Below are 23,321 nucleotides of genomic sequence, written 5' to 3' on the forward strand. Positions count from 1 at the left end.
CATACCAAACACAAATTTGATTTGCTTAATTGGGTTAGTTAAAGACAAGTTAACCACATGATAAACAGTTTCAACACTGGAATTAATAATGCCTGGTTCACCCAATCTTGTGCTTTTGGTCTCCTCATTCTTGGAAGCAAACACTAAACAGTAATATTTTGTCATATGCAGTGTAATCATACACACACTTTTAATTCAATGGTAATATATGTTTTTTTATCAAATCTTTTGAGTTGAGTCTCAATTAATCAACAGTTTCCACCTTGAACACAAAAATCGGTGAAAAGTCAATATCCGTACCAAAAAGGCTGTATTACACTAATAAAGGTAAAGCGAAGCCCAAAAATATATCTACAAAATAAATAAATCAATAAAGTAAATATATATAAACAGAATAGGGTAGAGTAGAGCAGAGCACATTGAAAACCAATTAACCCCACACCATCTTCTTTCTCTCTTTCAATGCTGCAAACCTTATTTGGACATCCTTACAAGAAAAAGTGATCAAATAGGAATCTTGATTCCTAACCTCAAAAATGGAGAAAATCTGTCTACTGGCTTTTCTCATTTTCCAAATAATTGCAGCTGAAGCTGACATCAGTGTGGGTGGTGGTGTTGGTGTTAATATTGGCACTGGTGGTGGTGGTGGTGGTGGTGTGTGGATTGGTGGAGGGATCAATGGGCAACCCCCATCTGGGGGGTCTTCAGTTTCAAAGCTGAACAAGGCTTACACTGCTCTCCAGGCATGGAAATCTGCAATCACAGATGACCCATTGGGGATTTTGAACACTTGGGTTGGCTCAAATGTGTGTGCTTACAAGGGTGTGTTTTGTGCAGATTCTCTAGATTCTGATCAAACTGATGTGGTTGAGTACCCAACAGGGACAGTTGTTGCAGGCATAGATCTCAACCATGCCAATCTTCAAGGCATTCTTGTGAAAGAACTCTCTCTCCTCACAGATATGTCTCTCCTTCACCTCAACAGCAATAGATTCACAGGCAGTGTGCCTGACACTTTGAAAGACCTCTCTTCTCTCACCGAGTTAGACCTCAGTAACAACCAGTTCTCTGGTCCATTTCCAACTACAACTCTTTTTATCCCTAACCTTATTTATTTGGACCTCAGATTCAACAAATTCACAGGACCCATTCCTGAAGATCTGTTTGACAAGAAATTAGATGCAATCCTTATCAATAATAATCAGTTTGATGGTGAAATTCCTCCAAATTTAGGGAATTCCCCAGCTTCTGTCATCAATCTAGCCAACAACCAATTAAATGGTGAAATCCCATTTAGTTTTGGGTACATGGGTCCAAGACTGAAGGAGATTCTGTTCCTCAATAACCAGCTGACAGGTTGCATTCCAGAGGGAGTTGGGTTGTGGCAAGATTTGCAAGTGTTTGATGTGAGCTTCAATTCACTGATGGGTCATTTGCCAGACTCAATCTCTTGTTTGGGTGACATTCAAGTTCTCAATTTCGCACACAACAAGCTATCGGGTGTGTTGCCGGACTTGGTTTGTTCGCTTAGAAGCCTTGTGAACTTGACAGTTTCTTACAATTTCTTTTCTGGCTTCAGCCAAGAATGTAGCAAGCTCTACTTTAGGAATGTGGGTTTTGATTTCTCTTTGAATTGCATTCCCGGTGGAAACATGCAGAGGCCTCAACCAGAGTGTTCTGTCATCCCTGGAGGTAGCTTGAATTGTCTTAGAATTCCTGCAACAAAGCCTCTTGTTTGTGGGGGATTGGTCTCAAACCAAAAGACTAGTCCTAGTCCATCATCATCTCCTTGAGAGAGAAAGAGAAACAAGAGAGAGAAACAGTACAGTAGTAACCAATGTTGTAAAACAGGTTGGTGATGGCTGTGTCTCATTAACTCAGATATTATTATTCATAGCTTCCAAATTTATTTCTTCATGAAATGAGTACATTTATTAATTATTATATATCTCTGAGTGTGTTGTATGGATAAGACATGTGCAGAGAGTAGTAATAGAGATTGATTTATTAGTCAGCCTGCTTTAAATTTTTAATGACCTCTTTGGTGCAGCAATAACTTTATCTTTATGAACCTTGCCTGCTAATAAAAATTGTCACATGTGAACAGTGACAACTTAGCCCATTCCCCAATAAAGAAATTAAGCCACTGTTGCGAATGAGATCCTTTAGAGCCACCATTATGCCGCCTTGTTCATCAGTCACAGACAAGTTTCCCAAAACTGGAAATGATTCATGTGCTGATATGCAGACAATGCTATCAAGGCATGTGACTAAGTAAATCTTGACAAAAAAATAAAAAAATAAAAAAAGTGGAATGGTGTGTTGGCATTGTCACATCCTAATACAAGAACATTTCTAGCCCAACATCACAATAGCCTTAAGATCATCTTGAGATTACAAGACATCTTTCTGTCCATTCTGTGTCGTTTATGTGTGAGCAAAACAGTAGAAAACCTCTAAAAGTAAACATAACATGAATAAGCCAAGAAAATTGTTCAAAAGAAAAATGGTTAGATACAGAGAGGCTGCTCATATTAAATGTAAGCAATAATTTACAACATTATCAGGAGATACAATTGCCAAATTTTGAATTCCTCCTTTAAATTACAAAATACATAAAATTATTAGGCAATGTAATACATTGGATTCGGGAGTTTAAAAGACCGTGTGGCTACTGCAAAGCCCAACAAGTCACTCCATTGATCCCCTGAGCTCCCGTGAATCATAAAACCTTCATCTTCTAACTCCTTTCTCTTCTCAGATTTGTAGATGCTGGCTGGTTTGCCTGTATCTGAAGGCCCCCTTTTTGATCCAATAAAAATCAACCATTAGTAACTAAATGATGTTGAACCAATGTTTTGATGAAATGGCTTCTTTCTTCATCTTTTTATTTTTTTATTTTTTTTATTTTATATAATTGAATTTACAATAATCCAATGGCCACAAGAATTCAATAATCAAAGTAAAAGGAAGTAAACAGAATCCCAAATTTGCTTAGATACCTCAAAATAAGTTTCTCCCAATTGCTGTAACCAGCATAAACAAGATTTTTCTGTGTGGCATTTCTTTGATGCTCATCCCTTCCGGTTAACAGAAATATCTTAACTCCCAGCTGTTCGAGCTCCCTGTACAACCTCAAACTTGCTGGTAAGGCAGGGGCCTCAGCCAAATACACCCAATCATTGAAAGAGTCTTCATCAAATGTCTCCGACCTATGTCCAAAAACATATTTTCTTACTTAACAACTTAAATTCAAAGCGTGATACCAAAAACTGAAACCATCATATCTAACTAGAAAGTAGGTAGTTCCATCAGATAAATATACAACCCAACGAATAAGACATGATGCCAATATCCGTCATATAAAACTCATTGTAGTGCTACAAAATCATTTAGTTGTGGCACATTGGCTTATGCCAATTGTGCTGGAGGGTCGTTTTGGTCCAACATGGGGATCAACAGTGAGGATGAAGAAGAAGAGGAAGCTGGGTTTTACTTCTCCTAAAGCAAAAGGGGAGCCACTGTTAGAAGAGGGCTTATGAGAATAAGGTGGGGATGACATCGACATAGATACAACTAAGCTCTTATACGCTTTGTTAAAAATAAGTCACCTAAATACTCACACAACTTGAAAATTTAGAAAAGAAGTAGATGGAGGAATACTTGAAAATATTTTAATCCATTTATAGTATCCAATTTTGATTCACTTATCAAATTGGCTGGACCATATGAATATATAGGCCTCAAACATATGTAACAATTTCCTATAACTCTCACTAATATGACCTTTAGTAGACTTAAAAAGACTTCTAAGCCTATAGTTCTTGATTTTATATAACTTTTATTTTAATTATAAGCCCCACTTAAACAATTAAATAAATGCATGCTGGAAGTGGGTAGATTTAATTGTTCTTGAAAATAAATTTAATTGTGTTAAGTTTGGCCATGGACCAGTGCACTGCAGAGGATCTGACTACAACCTTGATGATGGTACAAAAAAAAGTGTTTATACTTTATAGTGACAAAAGATTTTGGTGAACTTGTGGCCAGTTTATGATTGTATGGTCCTATTCCATAGTGATTGTACACGACATAAATTATAAAGGGTTCGCAACAGCGACCTAAACTTTTATTCAACATATCTAACGGTTAGAAATCGTCCGACTTACCCAAACCCGTGGACCACGTAGTACGGCACATTGGACAGCAACGTCTCATCAATGTCGAATACCCAAGCGTCCTTGCCGTTACCGGCGATCTCCACTGTATTTGCGAACACCAACGAGTTGTCGGCGACGATCTCAGAATCAGACAGGTACCGTTCGCCGGTCATATACTCCTGCACGTATCCGAGACACCTCGCCGGAATCTGACTCCATAGCCCGGCATCATTAGTCTCGACGGAGAATCTCCAGCTTTCGCAATACAAACTATCGTCTCTCCGAATCCTCGGGCCTCCGGATATCGAATCGGAGGCGACCAAGTTTTGATTTTCCGGCCTGATTTGGATGACGGATTGAGAAAGAGATCTGGTGGCGAGGCTTAATATCAACAATACGACGGCGTACCGATCGGAGTCCATCGCCGGAAAACCAAAAGTTCCCATCCGCATAAGATGGAGCTTTTCCGGTATTCTGGCCTGAGAAGATGAGACGCGCAACCAGGAGAGAAGTTTCGATTTGACGCCTATTTATGTCCTTTGTGGCGCAGGCTCGAGATGCCATTGGGCTAAGAAACTTGTTACCCTCTCAAATTAAGCGTCCATAAACAAATTAATAAAATTAATGGAGGATGACTCTGCAAATTATATACTACAAACAAATAATATAAAAAAAAAAAAAAATTTCCTTAGTTTTGGTATCAATCATTCTAATTCAAAGGCGTGTGGTCCTACGTTATAATTATAAATATTTGTTTTATTTTAACATGCTGAAGTTAATATGTCCGTAATAATAGATGCGATGTTACTGCCAAAATATTTAATTAGATCTAGGAAGATTTTGTTCTAAACAAATTCACTATGTGTCTAGACATTATAATCGAGAAATAATATTAGCATTCTAAAGAAAGGTTTCTGCATGGCACTTCTTTAAAATTTTAATTTCAATACGTGGAATGCCAAAATCACGTCCCATGACCATGAGTACTAAAATAATGACGAAGTTAATTGCCCAAATGATAATAATGAAGTTTTGTTATTAATGAAAGAATTACAGAGTATTATTTTCTTGTAATAAGTATGAAATACAATCTGTTTTGTTCCTCAAAATCCTTCCCCTTTCACTTAGCATCAAATTCGGTAAACACATACAGGGAGTAACAACATTTAACATGAGCCTATATAATAAATTATGAATAACACTTCCACATTTAACATGAGTCTATATAATAAATTATGAATAACACTTCCATCCAGTGCAGTGCAGGAAAGGTGATCTTCATCTCTCCAATGAGGTGGCTCAATAAAATTATAATAAGTGTCTAAAAATAAATATAAAATTAAATCGGATATTGCCCATTTATTTTCGGATATAACCCATCTGTTTTTTTTTTTTTTTTTTTCCTTCTCCTCTGGTCCGCCGTCTGCACCTTCTTCCTCCTCCCCACCACTGACGTTTGGACTACCGTGGCCGACAACATCACTCTGGCCTCGCCGACATTGAAACTCCAACCTCCTTGATCGACCTTTCCACAATCAGCTGCAGCAGTAACACCACCACCGAAGGGCGGTAACATCACCACCACCGACGGCAGAGGCAGCAGCACCAGTCCTATTCCTCCCCACGAAATTTATATGCTAATCCACTGTAACAAATAATCGAAACCCAACATCTCTTCTTCACACCCAACACTTCCAAGCCTTTTCAATGCCCTAAATTACATAACCCTTTGATCAAAAAAAATTACGGAACCCAAATCCTTCGAAACCTTAGAAAAACACCATCCCAACTCCCTCTCAATCTCAACATCTTCCTATTATTCCTCCTCATCCTTCTGTCCCACTGCCGTTGTCTTCGTCGCCCCCTCAATCTCAATCCCAATCCAATCACTGACGCCAAATCCACTTCTCTATCGGATTCGAAACTCCAAATGGCCGGAAGTGAAGACGGAAGAGAAACAAGAAAAAAATAAAAAATATATATATACAAATGGGTTATACCCGAAAATAGATGGATAATGTCTAAATTGATTTTATATTTATTTTTAGACACTTGTTTTAATTTCATTGAGCCACGTCAATGAGAGGATGAACATCCTGCCAGCGCAAAATGAAAATATTATTCACAAATTGAAGTGGTTACTATGATCATGTCGTAAAGCTGCTTCATAAGTAGTTATTTCGATTTTCGAGGTTCATAATTATTTGTCCCTTGGCAAATTCCCTGGCATTTTTTTTTTGGACAACCTTACATTCCGCCCCAGAAAGACCAAATTCAACAGCTGAATAACATGTGGCAACCTAGTTAATTGTACTTGCCAGTCAGAATAAAAGAACATGCAATTATAAGAATTCAAACTTTGTTTAGGCTGTATTATTGCACTCTTAAAATTAAAGAAAATTTTAATTTAATTTTATAAATTACTGTTTTTTTTAATTTTAAAATTTTAATTTCATACCTATCAAACATAATCTTAGTAATATTTCAAAGCAAAAAATCAGGAAATAATAGGCAAAAAGTGATCATGCAATAAGATACATACAACAAACAAATTTTTTTTTTTTTTCATTCTATGTACAGTTTCAATCTGTAACTTGGAGCAAAATAAAAAATAAAAAAATAAATCCCCGATCATGTACTCCTTGACATAGCCCAAACTAACTAAGGAATCCAATCGGGCAAAAGAATACAAGTCAAACAAGATCGGCTTCAGAAACCAAAGCGTAGGTCACTCTCTCTCTCTTATGGGATATAAAGCATCTAATATATTCTTTAAGAAATTTGGACAAAAATTAAAATAAGGGTGAAGTAATTGGGAAAAAAAAACATGCATGCTCAAACCTGAAGTGGTTTTTACTTGGGTATCATCGCATACGAAGAGAAAGTGTTAATAATGTGTTTTAAGAGGACAGTTGTTGGCTATGGGAAAACTCCTTCCCAAGTTTATGGGTGAAAAGACGACAAGCATCCATACTAAGATCAATGGCGGCTGAAAGGGCGACAAAGAGGGCAGCATCCGCCATGCAAGTGACATGCTGCAACCCTACTTGAACCACAGGCTTGCTGACCTTTCCTTCACCCTCCACGGTTGATGCCATCACAAATCCTTTAATTGGACACAGTGAACTCAAGGCAGAATCCCTTGAAGTACTATCAATGCAGAATTGTCCACCCTTCTTCATGCTCATGGTGCCCTCAGCAATGGGAATTCCACTACTCAGTCCATCGTCTGTAATGATCTCGAATTTGTAACCCAAACCATCAATTGATCCCCTCTCACGCCATGCCTCAAGACGACCCCAGGGCTTCCAGCTACTCACACAGACACCATGAGGACGGAGGATGAGCCATGCACCAGGGTTTGAGCGAGATACGCGGTCTGAGCCTGGGGAGGGTACAAATGGAGTGATCATGGAGGCAGCTGCTACAGACGAGCCTGAGAGATCATAGATCATCACCATCCACCCCTTTCTCTCCCTTCCCGCCTTTTCTCTCTCGCAATACAATGTTCTCATCCATCCTCTGTTGTTTATGCTTGTAAAATCTGATGGGAGACAACTGCTTTTACACAAAACCAATTTCCAAACACCAAAATCACATCAACAACACCATTAACTAAATAAAAATAATTTAACTAATAAATCAAAGCACCAAAAGGTCAAACAAGAACATCAACACATAAATGCAAAGTATAAATTAATTTGCAATCAAATATGTACGTGCACATGGAGGGGAATCAATGGTGGTTGTGAATGACAGTTTGGGGGTTTGATATTGTCTCTTTGACCAAACGTGGTATATATGCATGATTGGAAATCTTCAATTCATCACTAAAATAAGATTTCACATCTTATATATATATATATATGATAAAACTTGTTTGCTACAAAACCATTTGTTAAAACAGAAAGAGAAGGTACGTCATGAGTGATATTGTATATGTATCCAAGGATATTGAAGTTGAGATTCCAACTCCTTTTGTTTTTTTCCTTGGAAGAACCAAAATAGATCACATGGTAACAGGACAAAAATTAATTATAGGAGTTGAGTTATAAATAAATATAAGACCAGTTAATAGTTAATAACTTAAAATTATGCATGTCAGAAATTCATAGGAAAATTCAGTTTTATCAATGCTGAGTATTAGGAAAAATTGTTAAGAATCCCATATTAGCAACCAAAAATGCAGGATAACAGAGAAACAATATCTAAAAACTTCATGAACTTTCCATGAGTAATGATATATTAAAGGGTCAAAATGTGTAGAATGCTGCTCAATTTGTTTCTATGTTTTACACCATAACTATCTATACTTTTCATGTAAAAATTTTATGCATGAAACAATGAAAGTACTATTTTGCCAAGTTGAATCTGGTAAAATAATTTAAGAATTATTAAAATATATTTCATGATAGACAATTATACAATCATGTATGTCAAAGAGATCATAAGCATTTTATATTTAGCATACATATATGTCACAATAAAAATTACAGAAAGTTTTACAAATTACTAGCATATATGGAATATATATTTCAATGAGTCCCAAATGTATATTTGGAAAATGACTTGCGGAAAAATAAGAAAAATAAAAAATAAATTACTATCATTCTAATGTTTTACATGTGACTTCAATGTTTCCCAAAGAATTTTTTGTAGCTAATTGATATTGTAAACATTTTTAAAGAAATGTTCAAAAAGAACGAGGACTTGAAATTTATATTAAATTACGTAAAAGTCTCAAAATTATAGTAATTTTAATATTTGTATTTAAATTACAAAAATGAATTAGTAAAATATCAAAGGGCATCTAGCTTAAGTAGTAAGAAAGAAGATAGAAATTCGAGTTCCAATGCGAACAAAAATTCATGAAAGCACCCTCCTGAATTTGCTCTATTGGACAATAACAGTGACCCTCATGGAGGGACTACCTTTTTTCCTCTAATTAATGACTATGATTGTGGAGTGTCCTCCAAGAAACAAACCAAAAGCGCAGCTGCTATAAGGAAAGGAATTGAAACAGATCAAAGGTTAAATAGCTGGTGGCCAACTTGACATGTGAAAATAGTGTGACCAGCTAAAGAAATTGACAACCCATATGCGTACTTTAGCGGAAACCACACCAATGCACTGGGCCCCATGAATTAACAACCTAGAGAGAGACTAGTGCATGTTAGCCCTAGAGAGGACAAATCACTAAAAAGCGCCGGAAAGCAAGGAAATCATTAAAATTAACTTACCGTGATCTGGCGTTGCGATCGGCGCTGAACTTGCAGCTGAAAACAGGCTGCCGGATGTTCTCCTGAATCTGGAAAACCACAGGACTGCACTCCGGTTCGCCTCCGAACTGGAAAACAAACCGGGGGTCCGGTTCAGCCCGAACCGTCAAGTGCAAACGAGCCGCAGGTTTGGCCGGTTCATTCCCAAGCTTCATCCAACCGTTTTGAAACACAGAGGCTCTCGACTCGGCTCCTTCGAGGTTAATGCTGATGTTGACTCGGCCCAGTAGCTTCCCAGAGGTGACCCCGCACGTACGACCCATGCGGCCCGTGTATACAGACACGCGTAAGGCAATGGACTTCCCGGAGAGGCGGCGAAGGGTGGCTGAGTCGATGTGGAAGCCCGCCGAGGAGGTGGCGGAGTCCGGCGGAGAAGAGTCACCGGCGGCGCCGGAGCAGAGAGGGATAAGGGCGGTTTGGGAAGGAAAACTTTTGATCCGAAGTTTACAATAACACGGCGTCGTGGAAGGGTATACACCTGAACCGGCCCGTCTAGTTGCCAGTGGTAGCTTTAGAGCCAACGAATCAATTATTAGCCGAACGAATGGACACGGATCCATCGCAGTTCTTCTTCTTTTCTCTGTCTCTCTCTCTCTCTCTCTATATCTATATTCTTTTTTTCTCACTCTAGACTATAGTGTTGTAACAGACGTCGGAGAAACACATGAAAATGGTAGCCAATTAGAAAGAGTACTCGTCGAAGAAGCAATAGGTTAGGTTAAATTAAAAGGGTTTTGGAAACATCTATATTCCATGGACTGACTGAATGAATGAATGTCGGCTGAAAGCTATTTTTAACGCTTCACTTCTCGTCTCTCTCTACTTTCTCTCACTAGTTTCCCTCTCTGTTTGCCAATATGGAAATTGCCCTTTTCGCGGTAGACTCGCCACGAGAAAATACATGGAAATTCGTATATTTATTTATCCTCTCTACCATAGTATTACATATAAGAGTAATGTACATGCATCCATTATGAGAATGGAAAGTGACGATTATTTGGCGAGAAGTTAGGAGGGGATGCTAGGTGAGTCTATCTGAGGACGCGATCTAATGGGACCCACTTGGGTCCAGGACAGCTGGTGATGGCTGTCACCACGTTGTCATATATTTATAGGTATATATGTCACTTGTATACCCAGCTGTTGTTGGAGTGGAATTGGATTGTCTTTGGCTTAATTCCAGTTCCGTATATCAATCACAAAAATTCTGATGTGTCATTCTTAATGACGAGTCTGATCGCAGTCTTTGGACGGCTGTTTATTGACGGCGTTGTGTTTATGTTTTTTATTTTGTACACTTGTTTGTTATAGGTCTAAGCTGTATTTTGGAACGTTCACAAATTTTGAATCATTTTTTTTTTCAAAATTAAATTATAAAACTAATCTTAATAAATTAATAAATATCAGCTTCTATTCTTTTTTATTTAACCAAATAAAAAGAAGAGTGAATGACACAATAAATTTTCAATGAATATTTCATCCATCATTTTCTTCCCTCTTAACCGTTTAATTTTTTTTTTTCCACCAAACAAACTACAAAAATAAATAATAGATCAGAAGAGTGTAAATTACACTATTGATCACACAGATGTTTATTTCAATTAAAGTGGATGCATTCGGAGCATGTGAAATTCATTAGTGTTCCATCTAAGATGGACCATGGTTGTGATTAAATTGCAATTTACATTTCCATGTTTGTGAATTTAATTTTGAATAATGATGATTCTTAAACGCAAGGTCAGTGGGTCCCGTTTCAATTGAATGAGAATTATTTTTCGCTATCCAATTTCTGGCACTAACTTTTGTTGAGTGTATCATCCATCCTACTTTAATTTAATATCATTGCATCATATAATCAATATAATCCTTCACTAAAAAGACTTTTAGATTAATGATCAATAAATAATATTATATGTGCGAAGCATGACATAAGATATAAATCAAGCGGGCATTCCATCTTCAATTGTTGTGTGGGTCTGAACCACATCACGATGGTTGTTTCATTGATATCAAAAATACATATCGTCCACAATTAGTCAAAATATGACAATTTTCCCCCAATTTTTATTTTTATTTTTATTTTTTTTATTTTAGGGAGATTCTCGTAGTTTAGAGTTGGATAACAAGTGATAGGCTTATTCTATGTAGTAGTGAAGATTGATGGTATAGATGGGTACAAGCAAAGCAATAGTGTTGGCGATGCAATTGTCCGTTGATATGATCAAGATCCAATGTTTTGTGGTCCCATTAAGATATGGGTCACTTTTCTTTTGAAGGTTGTGTAATCAAATAAAATGACAAACCATCGGAGTGAGATTTGACATGTTAGAATCACTTTTAATTTGAAAACTCAGTTTTACTATATTTGAGAGGAGCCCATAACAAGGCTTCTGTCACTCACCGGAGAAATTTGTAGGTGGTGCAAAACTGTATAGTCCGGCTAATCAAGAAAATATATATATATATATATTCAGTTTTTGTTTATGTATTTACTCGGGAACATGTAATAATACTTGTTGAATGGCCTTTATATGAAAAATATATGAATTTTAGCCAAGAAATCTTTTTTTATGTAAGACCATAGATATTATTTCAATACATTCTCACAAACTATAGCCATAGTTTGTATGCATGAATGAAATGAAAATAAGAATAAAATAAAATGGTCATTGTTATTCTCTTACAAAGTATTTGTTAACAAAATAAAATAGTTAGTTCTTATTCTCTTGTTTGTTTACAAATATAAAAAGATGTACGAATGAAATGATTATCACAATTCTAAGTGATGGTGGTGAAAGGTGACATAAGTAGAATTGGTGAAAGGCGACGTTGTGGTGGAAGCTAGGAAGTGGTGGTGGCGGAAGGGCCGGCGGTGCTTGTGGTGGAAGGTGATGGCAATGGCAAAAGGTCGTGGTAGTGGCAAAAGCACCAGCGGTGGCCAAGAATTAATGAATGTGAGATGAATTTTCAAGAGAATGGTCATTTTCATTTTAAATATCATATCGAATAAGGGAATGAATAGAATAAAATACTCATTCCATTTCTGCACACTAAACTAGACCTAATATCTTTATAAAAAAGGTTGTAGCGAAAATTATATAAATGAAAATGGTATGCCCTCATCTTTTCATGTGGGAGATTGAAGCTTCAATGCTGTATGGGGCATAATGAATGTGTGAATTGAGTTCGGTGGTGTGTTCTTAGTTTCTTAACTTTCTTACTTACCAAATAAATAAATAATAAATCATGAAAAATTAGTATAAATAAAAGAGGACCTGTTCATTCTTTGTGACCCAACTTTCTTTAATATCATATTTACCATGTTATATATGTATATATATATCATAATTACCATCATATATATATTTTAGTCATTTAGATTCACATACCAGATATGTAATATCAAATGTAACGTGTTGTTCGAATAATAAAAAATCATGCCTTAAGGGCCTTCACCTTATATTTCTCGATTCAAATCTCCTTTCTCTAACCCCACTAACTCCCTATAACATCCCTGTTAACGTTACAAATTAAGAGCATATATAAAATATTTGTAATGTAAAAAATATTTGTACCTTTTCTGTGAAACCAAAATTGTCACAACCATTTGTGTCGCTACATGCCTATAAGGCGGGGACCAGTGGGGTTGGGTTTGCCGTGGGCTACAAATTAAAGTGGTGTTAGGGTAGCTATTTTCTTCTTCATGTTGGCCATTCAATACATGTGGATGATACAGACAAGCTGTATCAGAATGATAGAAGCATGGAGCTGGGTAAGGGGACAGGCCATTTAAGATGTTTGTGTATATATATTATGAGTGGTGTATCATCTTATTAATTCCACTTGGGTTGGGGTGGACCTCTACCACCTTCCCTTTTGATCAGTCCCCACCATCACCATCTAGTTATAACAGTACTAATCATCACCATTAATCAATAGCTCTGATTTTAATGCAAACAAAGCAAATTAAAGTGATGGTAGTTGAGCATGGTTTATGATCATTTTGGTTAACCACCACCACAGCACGCTGAATTATTATCAATTAGCTGCATCTTATCATGAAAATAACTAGTTTCCCCATAATATATACTATAATTATCTTGATGATAGTTCTTGCAATTGAAACTTTCATATTTGAATAGCTAAGGAGAGAATAAATAAGAAAAATGGTACACAAGCAAAACTCTCGTGCAAAGTCATTTTGGAGACAAATTATTAAGTGGTCACGCAAGCAAATATGTTAATTTTATTTAATTTCTTTCTTGTGTGGTGACTTGTGACTGTTCGAATCAAGCCATTTAATAATTTCTAGCAGAGGTGGCCATGAGATCATGAGAAAATTAGCACAAGTCAACTAGTTTGATAACACAATTCAAAATTTAAAGATTCATTAAAATAAAATATAAAAAAATTAAAAAAAAAAAAAAAGAATTTTTAACATCTAGAAACTATGCATTCTTGTCTATGTATTTATTTATAATTAGAGCGTGATAAGATATCATACTTGGAGCACCCCTGCGCATTGCCTTGATTCTTTCAAGCACACAGAAAATGACCTTTTGAAAGAGCTAAGCCCATGTTTCCACCGGCCCACAGTGCAGGAAAACTAAAACATGGATATTAGTCCAACCAAGTAATTGGAAGAGCCCATGACTCAAGGCCCAACTAGAAGGTAAGTACACAGGTTTATTCTGATACCGTCACGCACGTGCGAGGATGAGGGGGTTCGGGGTATGACGAAGCTTCTGGAGACTCGTGAGATTCGGTGTAAACGACCAATCTTCTCTTCCGTTTTATAGGACTCTTTCATGTATATCATATAAATGTTTGCTTTCTGGTTAAGTAATTGTTCTTCAAAACCAGACGATTAGAATGTACAGATCTTGAACTGGGTATTCGTTGAACTGAGCTTTTGGATCGACAATGTCTTCACCTGCACAGTAAGTACTTTAATTTATATTTCTCTTATGGTTAATATACATACATATTTGTGCATGTATATGCACCAATAGATTTATCTGTTAATCTATATTTCTCTTCTGTTTAATATTCATATATCTATGTCTGTATATAACTATGTATATGCATTCATAAATTTATCTGTATTTATACTGTAATCATTTATTAATAATGTATGATCTCGAAGTACTGTATCATACGGTTCTAACGCATTGAGATGAAGTTTCTTTGTGATAATTTGTGCTTCATTTGTTTGGTTTTTGATGTTCATTCCGTTCTTCCTTTGCATGATTGGTTTTTTGGCATTTGACCTGCTGATGGGGACATAAATCTGAGTAAAATTAGCTAGTTTATGCTTTTCTAATTAAATTAAAAGGGGTGTGACCTAAATGTGATCCTCGGAAATTCACTTATTGGGGTGCTTAATTTAGGGATATTCTGCCTTGTATGGGGTTATCTTTCACAATGGCTCATCTTATAGAATTCTTATTGAACTCTTAACAAAATTGAAACCCATGCACGGGCAATTCAAGCCTTATTAGATTTAGTTTGTGCCTTTGTGCATTCCACTCATGCATGAGGAGTGCAAGAATTGCCGCTATAATTTATAAACTTAGACTTGTGTATGGCATTGTATGTGCAAATAAACACGCACACACACATATAGAGAGTGTCAAGATGCTATGTTAAATGGACTCGGGTACGGGTGTCGAATACGGGTATGTGTCCATGCGTCGGACGTGTCAAATTTCCAAATAGAAGGATACACGGACACGGCTAAATATTCATTTTATTAATTATTTTATTTTATTTTATTTTCTAGAGTAAAGTAATGTTTTTATCTAATATAATGTTCAATATAGGCATTTAACTCATTTTAAAGTAATAATATAATATAATTGAATGATTGAATATGCCTTTTAAGTACATGTCCAACCAAAAGTGTCGAACACATATCTCATACCCATGTCCGAGGGATATGTGTCCGATACGGGTACTTCGCTACTTTTGAAGAGTCCACTAGCAATTCTAGCCTTATTAGATTTAGTTTGTGGCTTTGTGCATTCCACTCATGCATGAGGAGTGCAAGAATTGCCACTATAATTTATAAACTTAGACTTGTGTATGGCATTGTATGTATAAATAAACACACGTGCACACGCACACACACATATAGAGAGAGTGTCAAGATGAGAATTCGAACACACTCCCATGCATATTTCTCTTAAAAGATAAACTCTAAGACCCATATGATATGATTATACTTTTTTACTATGGAAAGTAACTCAAACACCCACTTTTGTCCCTAGCGGACTTAAATCCCCGAACTTTCATTATAAGAGGTAGAACTAAATAGCTGTTTTATATTGAAAGTTATGGCTCCGGAAGTCTTGCCTTCATAATTTTATTATTTAAAATTGGACCTAAGAGTTAGCTGTTTAAATATTTCATCCCTTTGTAAGTAGGGGCTCAATGCTGACTCTAATTTTTATTTACTATAATTTATTAATATATAGTTTGTATTATAGAAAAGCATTTATGACCATCTTCTTGACTTCTGTTCAGCATCCTTACCTTTATAGTTCTCTTTGCTCAGATTCTATAATTCGCTTCCACCTATAAGCAAAGCGTATGGGACCCTCTGTTTGTTGGCCACGACTGCATATCAAATTGGGCTATATCAACCTGCACATATTGCATTGATATATGAGCTAGTATTCTCACGTTTTCAGGTATGGACTTCATTGTCCATTATGAACCTTAATTGACTTTCAAGATGATTACTTTTATATCCAATATTATATTTGATGATGCAAGATTCCGTCTCGATCGAGAAAGACGTTGTAACCTGCAGGGAAGAGAAAACGTAATCGGAAAGGCACCGGTGCGGTACCGGCCCAAAAGTCTCCGCCGGTCGAGTTAGTATAAGACCAGGAAGATGAATGTACTCTGTTAGGGATTTTTTGTCGTAGCTTTGGAATTGGCTGACCCCCTTTTTATAGGGCAGGTTGTAGTATTTAATAAGGGAATTAATTTCCCTTTTCTAGTTCAATACAGATTAAAGAACTTATCTTTATCCACATTGCTTCATTAATTGTAGCTTATCCGACTTCTTGGCTTCTGTGTCTGTTAGAGTCCGTATTAGATTGTAGAGACCGTATCATCAGTTGTCCCCCATTCTCATGTTTGGATCTCAAACTAAGAGAATGTAAGTTGGTTTGGTTCCCTGAAAGGCTAGTAGAATAATCGTAAAGAAATATAAGCAATACTCCCTTTTTGACTTAATATTAATAATATTATTTTATATATTTACATTATATTCATTTTTATCTTATATAGTAATCACTAGCATATACATATATTACCAAAAGACAGAATGCGGGGCAGATAATGCCCTTTCGTGTGGAGAAGCGAATCGGACCTCCACAAACTCCGGGAAAGAAAATTTCAACTTTAGTTGGCCAAGGTCACTGGCGCCTAAACGCGAAGCTGCGTGTTGCGGTTTAATGGGACACACCTTGCCGGTGGAAGGATGGCGCTCAACGACCTCCCCGTAGGGGTGGGTTGAAGAAGCCATGGGGGACAAGGAAGGAGTGTAAGTGGTAAAATAAAGCGATAGGAAAGAAAAGAGGTAGTTTTGCACTGGTTGAAATAGCCAGGCACTCTCTAGTGCGACTTAAATAGACAGGGAAGAGTTTAGTCTACTGCAACGGTTATAAAAGTAACCATTGGAAAATGGGCTCTTGCAATTTGAAATTGAGAATACGAGGCCCACGCCTCTAGTTGCCTACTCCTCGTAAGCCAAGGGGGTCCTTACCTCTTGAGAGCAAGGGAGACTCTTGCTTGCAGCCTCTTGTCTTGTGGAAATTAATCTATCGCAAGAGGGGGCCCCGCTTTGACAAATCAACAGAAGACAAGCAAACCACAAACATGTGGCCACAATACAAGACCTACCTTTGACAAGGGGGTCCCCTGCTTTATTCGGTACATATGGCCACAATACAAGACCTACCTTTGACAATTGAAGTTGAAATTTTCTTTCCTAGAGTCTGTGGAGGGCCGACGCTCTTCTCCACAAGAAAGGGCATTCTCTACCCCGCATTCTTTGTCTTTTGGTGATGTATTACATCATTGTGCATATGTATGTGCTAATGATTACTATATAAGATAAAAATGAATATAATATAAATATATAAAATAATATTATTAATATTACTTCAAAAAGGGAGTATTGCTTATATTTTTTTACGATTATTATACTTTCCTTTCAGGGAACCAAACCAACTTACATTCTCTTAGTTTGAGATCCAAACATGAGAATGGCGGTCGACTGATGATACAGTCTCTACAATCTAGCACAGACTCTAACAGATACGAAAGCCAAGAAGTTGGATAAGCTACAATTAATGAAGCGATGTGGATAAAGATAAGTTCTTCAATCCGTATTGAACTAGAAAATGGAAATTAATTCCGTTGTTAAATACTACAATTTGCCCTATAAAAAGTGGGGTCAGCCAATTCCAAAGGTACAACAAAAAATCCCTAACAGAGTCCATTCATCTTCCTAGTCTTGTACTAACTTAGCTGTCAAAGACTCTTGGACCGGTACCGCACCAGTGCCTTTCCGATCACATTTTCTCTGCCCTGTAGGTTTCAACGTCGAGACGGAATCTTGCATCATCAATATTCATTCTAAATTTGATGACAATAATCTAAGATTTTTTTATTAAAAAAAAAAAAAAAAATCTTAATTTAATGCCTTCCATTATAATAATGGATGTGAACACATCTAAGGAGTAGCTCCTCATTTTTATTTTCTCCTCTCCTGAATGCTTTACCAGTGCAAGGAAGGGTGTACATTGTAGGAACGATGTGGTTAAACCACTACCTTTGTAATCCAGCCCTGTTACTTGTAGGAGGTGCTGCTACAAAGCCTACAATTCAACCGATTCCTGTCAATCCTGTTATTTCTCAATGCAGTTTGTAGATTTTATGTATAGAAGGGCAGTTGGTGATGGGATTTTTCTGATAAAAGATGATTGAACTTGACCTAAATCTTGAATGTTCCATTACTTGCTAAATAAACCTTTTCTGCCATCGGTCGTGGCCAAAAAGGAGAAGCATTTATAATACATTCTAATCATTTGAGCCAGTTTTTGCTTTTGACATTTTCACTCCCTGAGACGTGCTGTCATTCATGACGCTTAGAATTTCTTGGAGGATCAAGATGATTCTTACCCCCGGTCTAATGACTTGATGTGATTTCTAGACATCCCAATTTCGTTTTAGCTAGAAGCATATTATATTGAAATTAGAAAAATAAGTAGACTAACGAAAAACTGTTGCTTCATTACCCAAACAGTTTTTCTAAGGCAAATGATGGCCTTTAGACAGCACGGGCAACTCGGCTGGTAAGGCCTTTGGAGTCCCTCACAATAGGTCACTAGTTCGAGTCTCACCAAAGGTTAGGCCTGTGTTTGAATGATGCATATGGTTTGCGGGCGATTACTTGCATTCGGAGTTTGCAAATCATCCAAGAGTCCAAAGTGGCTAGCAGGTGGTTGATTCTTCTTTACGAAAATAAAAAATAAAATAATTTTAAAATGATTGCCTTTCAATTTTCTACCCATTCTATACTTACTCCTGATAATGAGTCACACTTTCCTAGAGGTTTTCAGTTCTAGACAATCCTCTACTTCCGATATTAGATGAACCTCGTAAATCTGGAAATTATGTTAATTTTGTTGTATCCATAACCTAAGCTTCCTTTGTTCTTTCTTTCTTTTCTTTTTTTTTTCTTTTTTTTTTTTTTGGTTCTTCTGCAGGCCATTAGGAATATATCCGATAAAAATTATACATTTTAAACATCAATATCTCTCTTTTCCTCTGTGTGTGTGTGTTTGTGTGCGTGTGATATGCAGAACCTGATTGGAAAATGATTTTATAGACGCTGCCTTAGAAGTTTGGTCTTTGAGTTTAATCCTTAATTTTTTTTATTTTATTACTATTATTTTTCTTGTTTATTTTTTGGCATTTCTCAACATGCTACTTTCTTTTCATTTAACTTTAGATCTTTTTGGTAACTTCTCGTTCATTTTTAGGTGTGGAGGCTGATAACAAACTTCTTTTTCCTTGGCAAATTCTCTATCAATTTTGGGATTCGACTGTTAATGATGTAAGTCTTTGTTATAACTTATAAACTTCCGATCAATCCCACCAATATGTTCAGTCAAACTGTGTATGACACACTCCATGCTTTCAAAAATGGCCATTACGTAGTTTTGGTGCCACACATATGGAGTAGAGTGTTGGAAGAAAAAGACCGAAGAGAAACCTAACATTTCAGATTATTTTTGTACAAAGTGGCTGCTGTTAAACCAAACCTGCGTCTCTCACTTGTTTGCCCATTGCAGAAACTATGGGATCAGTTGTGAACTGCAACAAGAAATTAAGTTTTTAATGCACTAACACTCTTAAGTTATTGCTTCTTGATGTTACAGAGCAAGATATGGAGTCCAACTGGAAAATGGTCCATTTGAAAGGCGTACGGCAGATTTCTTATGGATGGTGATATTTGGAGCCCTGTCATTATTGGTGCGTGAGTTCATCTTTTTGTTCTTCAGCTTTGTAGTATGTTGCTCCTGAGTGATCTTATTTGTTCAAGAGAGTAACGGAAAATGCATTTTGTAGTATAGCAGCTGAAGCTCATATGGATGTGAGGACTTTCCAATAGTTATTCATCTAGCATTGGAGAAGTTTATCTTGCTTTCACCTTTTCTTTTTTCCCCATTTCTGGCAAATCTTCTTTTAATATATAATTTAGCTTATGTTGAGCTTGAGCCTGTCCAGTGTTTCTCAATATGGAAACGTGCTACTCACACGTCGTTTGACTGCATAATCAAATGCAAGTGTTAACATCTGTCTTTTGTTTTTATCTTCACTTGCATGTGTAGGTATTATCTGCTATCCCCTTGTTATGGTCCCCCTTCTTAGGGATATCACTGGTTTTCATGCTTCTCTATGTCTGGAGTAGAGAATTCCCAAATGCCAATATCAACATATATGGCCTTGTGACCCTTAAGGTATGTTATTTCAATTGTTTGTTTTCAAAAAGTCATAAATTAGATTTAACTGGCTTGCTACACCTTTATGAGCTCTGGCTCTTTGTTTCCCAATGATTGTTTCACACTACATGGCATATTTTCTAATGCAGGCTTTTTATTTGCCATGGGCTATGCTTGCTTTGGATGTTATTTTTGGTTCACCTCTTCTGCCAGATTTGTTGGGAATCATAGCAGGACATCTGTATTACTTCTTAACTGTATTGCACCCTCTTGCTGGTGGAAAGAACATGTTAAAGACTCCAATGTGGGTGTATCCTTTTGCTTGGTTCCTCGTTATGAAAAGGGTATATAGCTGCTTAGAGTATGTTTACCTTCTGTGCTTAGGATGCATTGCTCTCTCTCTTACACACACACACACACACACTCCCCACAAACATCTCATTTTGCTCTCTGCTCGCCTTTAGCTGCTGCGCTGGGAGATTGTTACAATTGAGTGTTTAAGCTTTGAATCCTAATTAGGTCAGGTTTGGGGTCAGTCAGTTCACTGGAGGATCACCTTTCATTTGAAAGTACTTCCCCATGGTCTATGTCACTCGGTAGTCGGTAGGAGTCCTTGTTTCATTTGGAACATGGAATTGTGGTCCTACTTTCTCTTTCGTATTTTTAATCTTCTCCTCGCACATGCTGCTGCAGAAATTGGCGTCTATGCAGGTCTTACATGATTTGATTATTTTCATTCATCTTTCCATTTATCTTTACACACACTCACACGGCACACACTTACATATAAACATTTCTTGAAAGTACGCAATTCATCTGTAACTGATGATTTCAGTAAAGTAATTGTTTCGACCAATTTTCTTAACTGCTACTTCATAGGCATAAATTAGTTTCAAGGTTGACAATTGGAGCTCCAACAAATAGTCATGCCCAGCCTGAAAGGACGACTGGCGTGGCTTTCAGAGGGAGTACCCAGCCTGAAGGGGCAACTGGCGTCGCTTTCAGAGGGAGGTCTTATCGACTTAGCGGATGATGCTGCTCTTTAATCATGCTGTTACAAGAATGGAACATTTTGTTACTACAAATTTCTGAGCATGTTTTCCAGTCAACACCACTAACAAAGGAACTCTTGGACGATGACCTAGCAGGAGAGATCTCACTAATGGTTACACTGACAGAAATTTCTTTTTCCATGGGCTACACACGAATAACTGATGTATACTTTTGTCGAGATACTGTAGATGGATGTGTTCACATTTTCATGCAATTTTTTCATTTTTTTTTTTTTTCTTTTCCTTTTCAATGTATGTGATAGATTGGAATCACAGCTTGGAAGTGACTTAGGCCTCTGGTGGAACTTTTTAGTATGAACTGGGGCTTAGCACGACTAGATGACTTAGCCTGTAAACTACCACAATCCTTACTTTTTTTTACCCTTCTATACATTGAAGAGCTTTTACTGGAATGTGAAACATTACAATAACATATTCGTCTGGTTTGTTTAGTTTTACGGTTTTACCACTTGGGAATGAATTATTTGTCATATTTTCTTCTCTGAGTAACAAATGTCAATTCTCACGCTACACCAATAATAATGAGTAATGATTTTCCTATTACAATAAATAAACAGGTTAAAGTGCAAAAAAATTTCCTGAATTATGTCTAAATTTGCAAATAGCCATCCTGAACTATACTTTGTGCATAAAAAATCCTAAATTATCACATTTAGATGTAAAATGTAAAATGTCTCATTGTCTTACTTATTTTTCATTAAATGATCATAATACTCTTTCTTATTGAATTACACTTGATATATTTTTCTTGATAAAATAAATTATGAAAAATATTCATACTAATTTGATGAAATATTCTCCATTAAATTTGTATAAGTTTGTCTTCTTCTTTTTTTTCCTAATTGGGTATTCACACACACTGTCTCCACTGAGGTTCGAACCCTAACCTCCCTTTGGAAAGTAGGAACTTTATATCGCTAGGCCATAGGCCTGTTGGTGTTTGTCTTTAATTTTTTTAATTAATTGTTTCCACAATCCTTACTTTTTTTACCCTTCTATATATTGAGGAGCTTTTACTGGAATGTGAAACATTACAATAACATATTTGTCTGGTTTGTTTAGTTTTACGGTTTACGACTTGGGATTGAATTATTTGTCATATTTTCTTTTCTCTGAGTAACAAATGAATTATTTGTCATAATGAGTAATGATTTTCCTATTACAATAAATAATAGGGTAAAGTGCAAAAAATTCCCCTGAATTATGTCTAAATTTGTAAATAACCCTTATGAACTATGTTTTGTGCATAAAACCCTCTAAACTATCACATTTTGTTGCAAAATGCCCTATTGTCTTACTTATTTTTCATTAAATGACCATAATACCCTTTCTTATTGAATTACACTTGATATATTTTTCTTGTTAAAATAAATTATGAAAAATATTCATACTAATTTGATGAAATATTCTCCATTAAATTTGCATAAGTTTGTCTTTAATTTTTTTAATTAATCATTTAAATAAAAATCTTAAATAGAAAATTTTGAAACAATTTAAGTAATTCTTAATTTTCATGAATATATTGCATTAAAAAGAAGATATTTTTTATTTACGTAAATAATTAATTTTTCATGAATAATGTTTGAAAAAGAAGATATTTTTTTATACTAAATTCTTTTAAAGTGTATAATAAGTTTTAGGAATAATTTCACTGACACCCCCTGAAGTTTGGCCAAATATCAGTCTAAAATATCTTTCGAAAATAACTATCACTTAGGTCCATTTTCGCTTTTCCGTCACAGTCTCAGTTAAAAACATGTGAAAAGACAACTTTGCCCCTATTTT

The 23,321-nt window shown here is 36.2% G+C and overlaps 4 protein-coding genes across 5 annotated transcripts; 2 read left to right on the forward strand and 2 right to left on the reverse strand.

Annotated features, from left to right (window-relative positions):
* The first annotated feature begins 395 nt into the window (after positions 1-395).
* Positions 396-1,946, forward strand: LOC132277146 (leucine-rich repeat extensin-like protein 6). The gene has a single exon (XM_059778896.1). The coding sequence runs from the start codon at positions 537-539 to the stop codon at positions 1,791-1,793; it is 1,257 nt and encodes a 418-aa protein (XP_059634879.1). The 5' UTR covers positions 396-536; the 3' UTR covers positions 1,794-1,946.
* A 511-nt stretch (positions 1,947-2,457) lies between these two features.
* Positions 2,458-4,761, reverse strand: LOC132277147 (acid phosphatase 1-like). The gene is made up of 3 exons (XM_059778897.1): positions 4,170-4,761; positions 3,003-3,212; positions 2,458-2,802 (listed from the first exon to the last, which is right to left on the reverse strand). The coding sequence occupies exons 1-3, from the start codon at positions 4,610-4,612 to the stop codon at positions 2,625-2,627; spliced, it is 831 nt and encodes a 276-aa protein (XP_059634880.1). The 5' UTR covers positions 4,613-4,761; the 3' UTR covers positions 2,458-2,624.
* A 1,934-nt stretch (positions 4,762-6,695) lies between these two features.
* LOC132277148 (uncharacterized) lies at positions 6,696-10,328 on the reverse strand. Of its 2 annotated transcripts, none has more exons than XM_059778898.1 (2): positions 9,401-10,328; positions 6,696-7,721 (listed from the first exon to the last, which is right to left on the reverse strand). In XM_059778898.1, exons 1-2 carry the CDS (start codon positions 9,997-9,999, stop codon positions 7,061-7,063), a joined length of 1,260 nt encoding a protein of 419 aa, XP_059634881.1. In that variant the 5' UTR covers positions 10,000-10,328; the 3' UTR covers positions 6,696-7,060. The 2 variants fall into 2 exon arrangements, with proteins under 2 accessions (XP_059634881.1, XP_059634882.1); XM_059778899.1 differs by having other exon boundaries at positions 6,696-7,718; positions 9,401-10,326.
* A 3,831-nt stretch (positions 10,329-14,159) lies between these two features.
* Positions 14,160-21,752, forward strand: LOC132277149 (derlin-1-like). Its single transcript, XM_059778900.1, has 7 exons — positions 14,160-14,379; positions 15,996-16,131; positions 19,501-19,574; positions 19,900-19,993; positions 20,353-20,481; positions 20,613-20,773; positions 21,343-21,752. The coding sequence occupies exons 1-7, from the start codon at positions 14,363-14,365 to the stop codon at positions 21,494-21,496; spliced, it is 765 nt and encodes a 254-aa protein (XP_059634883.1). The 5' UTR covers positions 14,160-14,362; the 3' UTR covers positions 21,497-21,752.
* Positions 21,753-23,321: the final 1,569 nt, after the last annotated feature.

The sequence above is a fragment of the Cornus florida genome, unplaced genomic scaffold (assembly GCF_030987335.1).
Source record: "Cornus florida cultivar Cherokee Brave unplaced genomic scaffold, ASM3098733v1 CherokeeBrave_3.0.0_Hap2_Chr10, whole genome shotgun sequence".
NCBI classification, from domain to species: Eukaryota; Viridiplantae; Streptophyta; class Magnoliopsida; order Cornales; family Cornaceae; genus Cornus; species Cornus florida.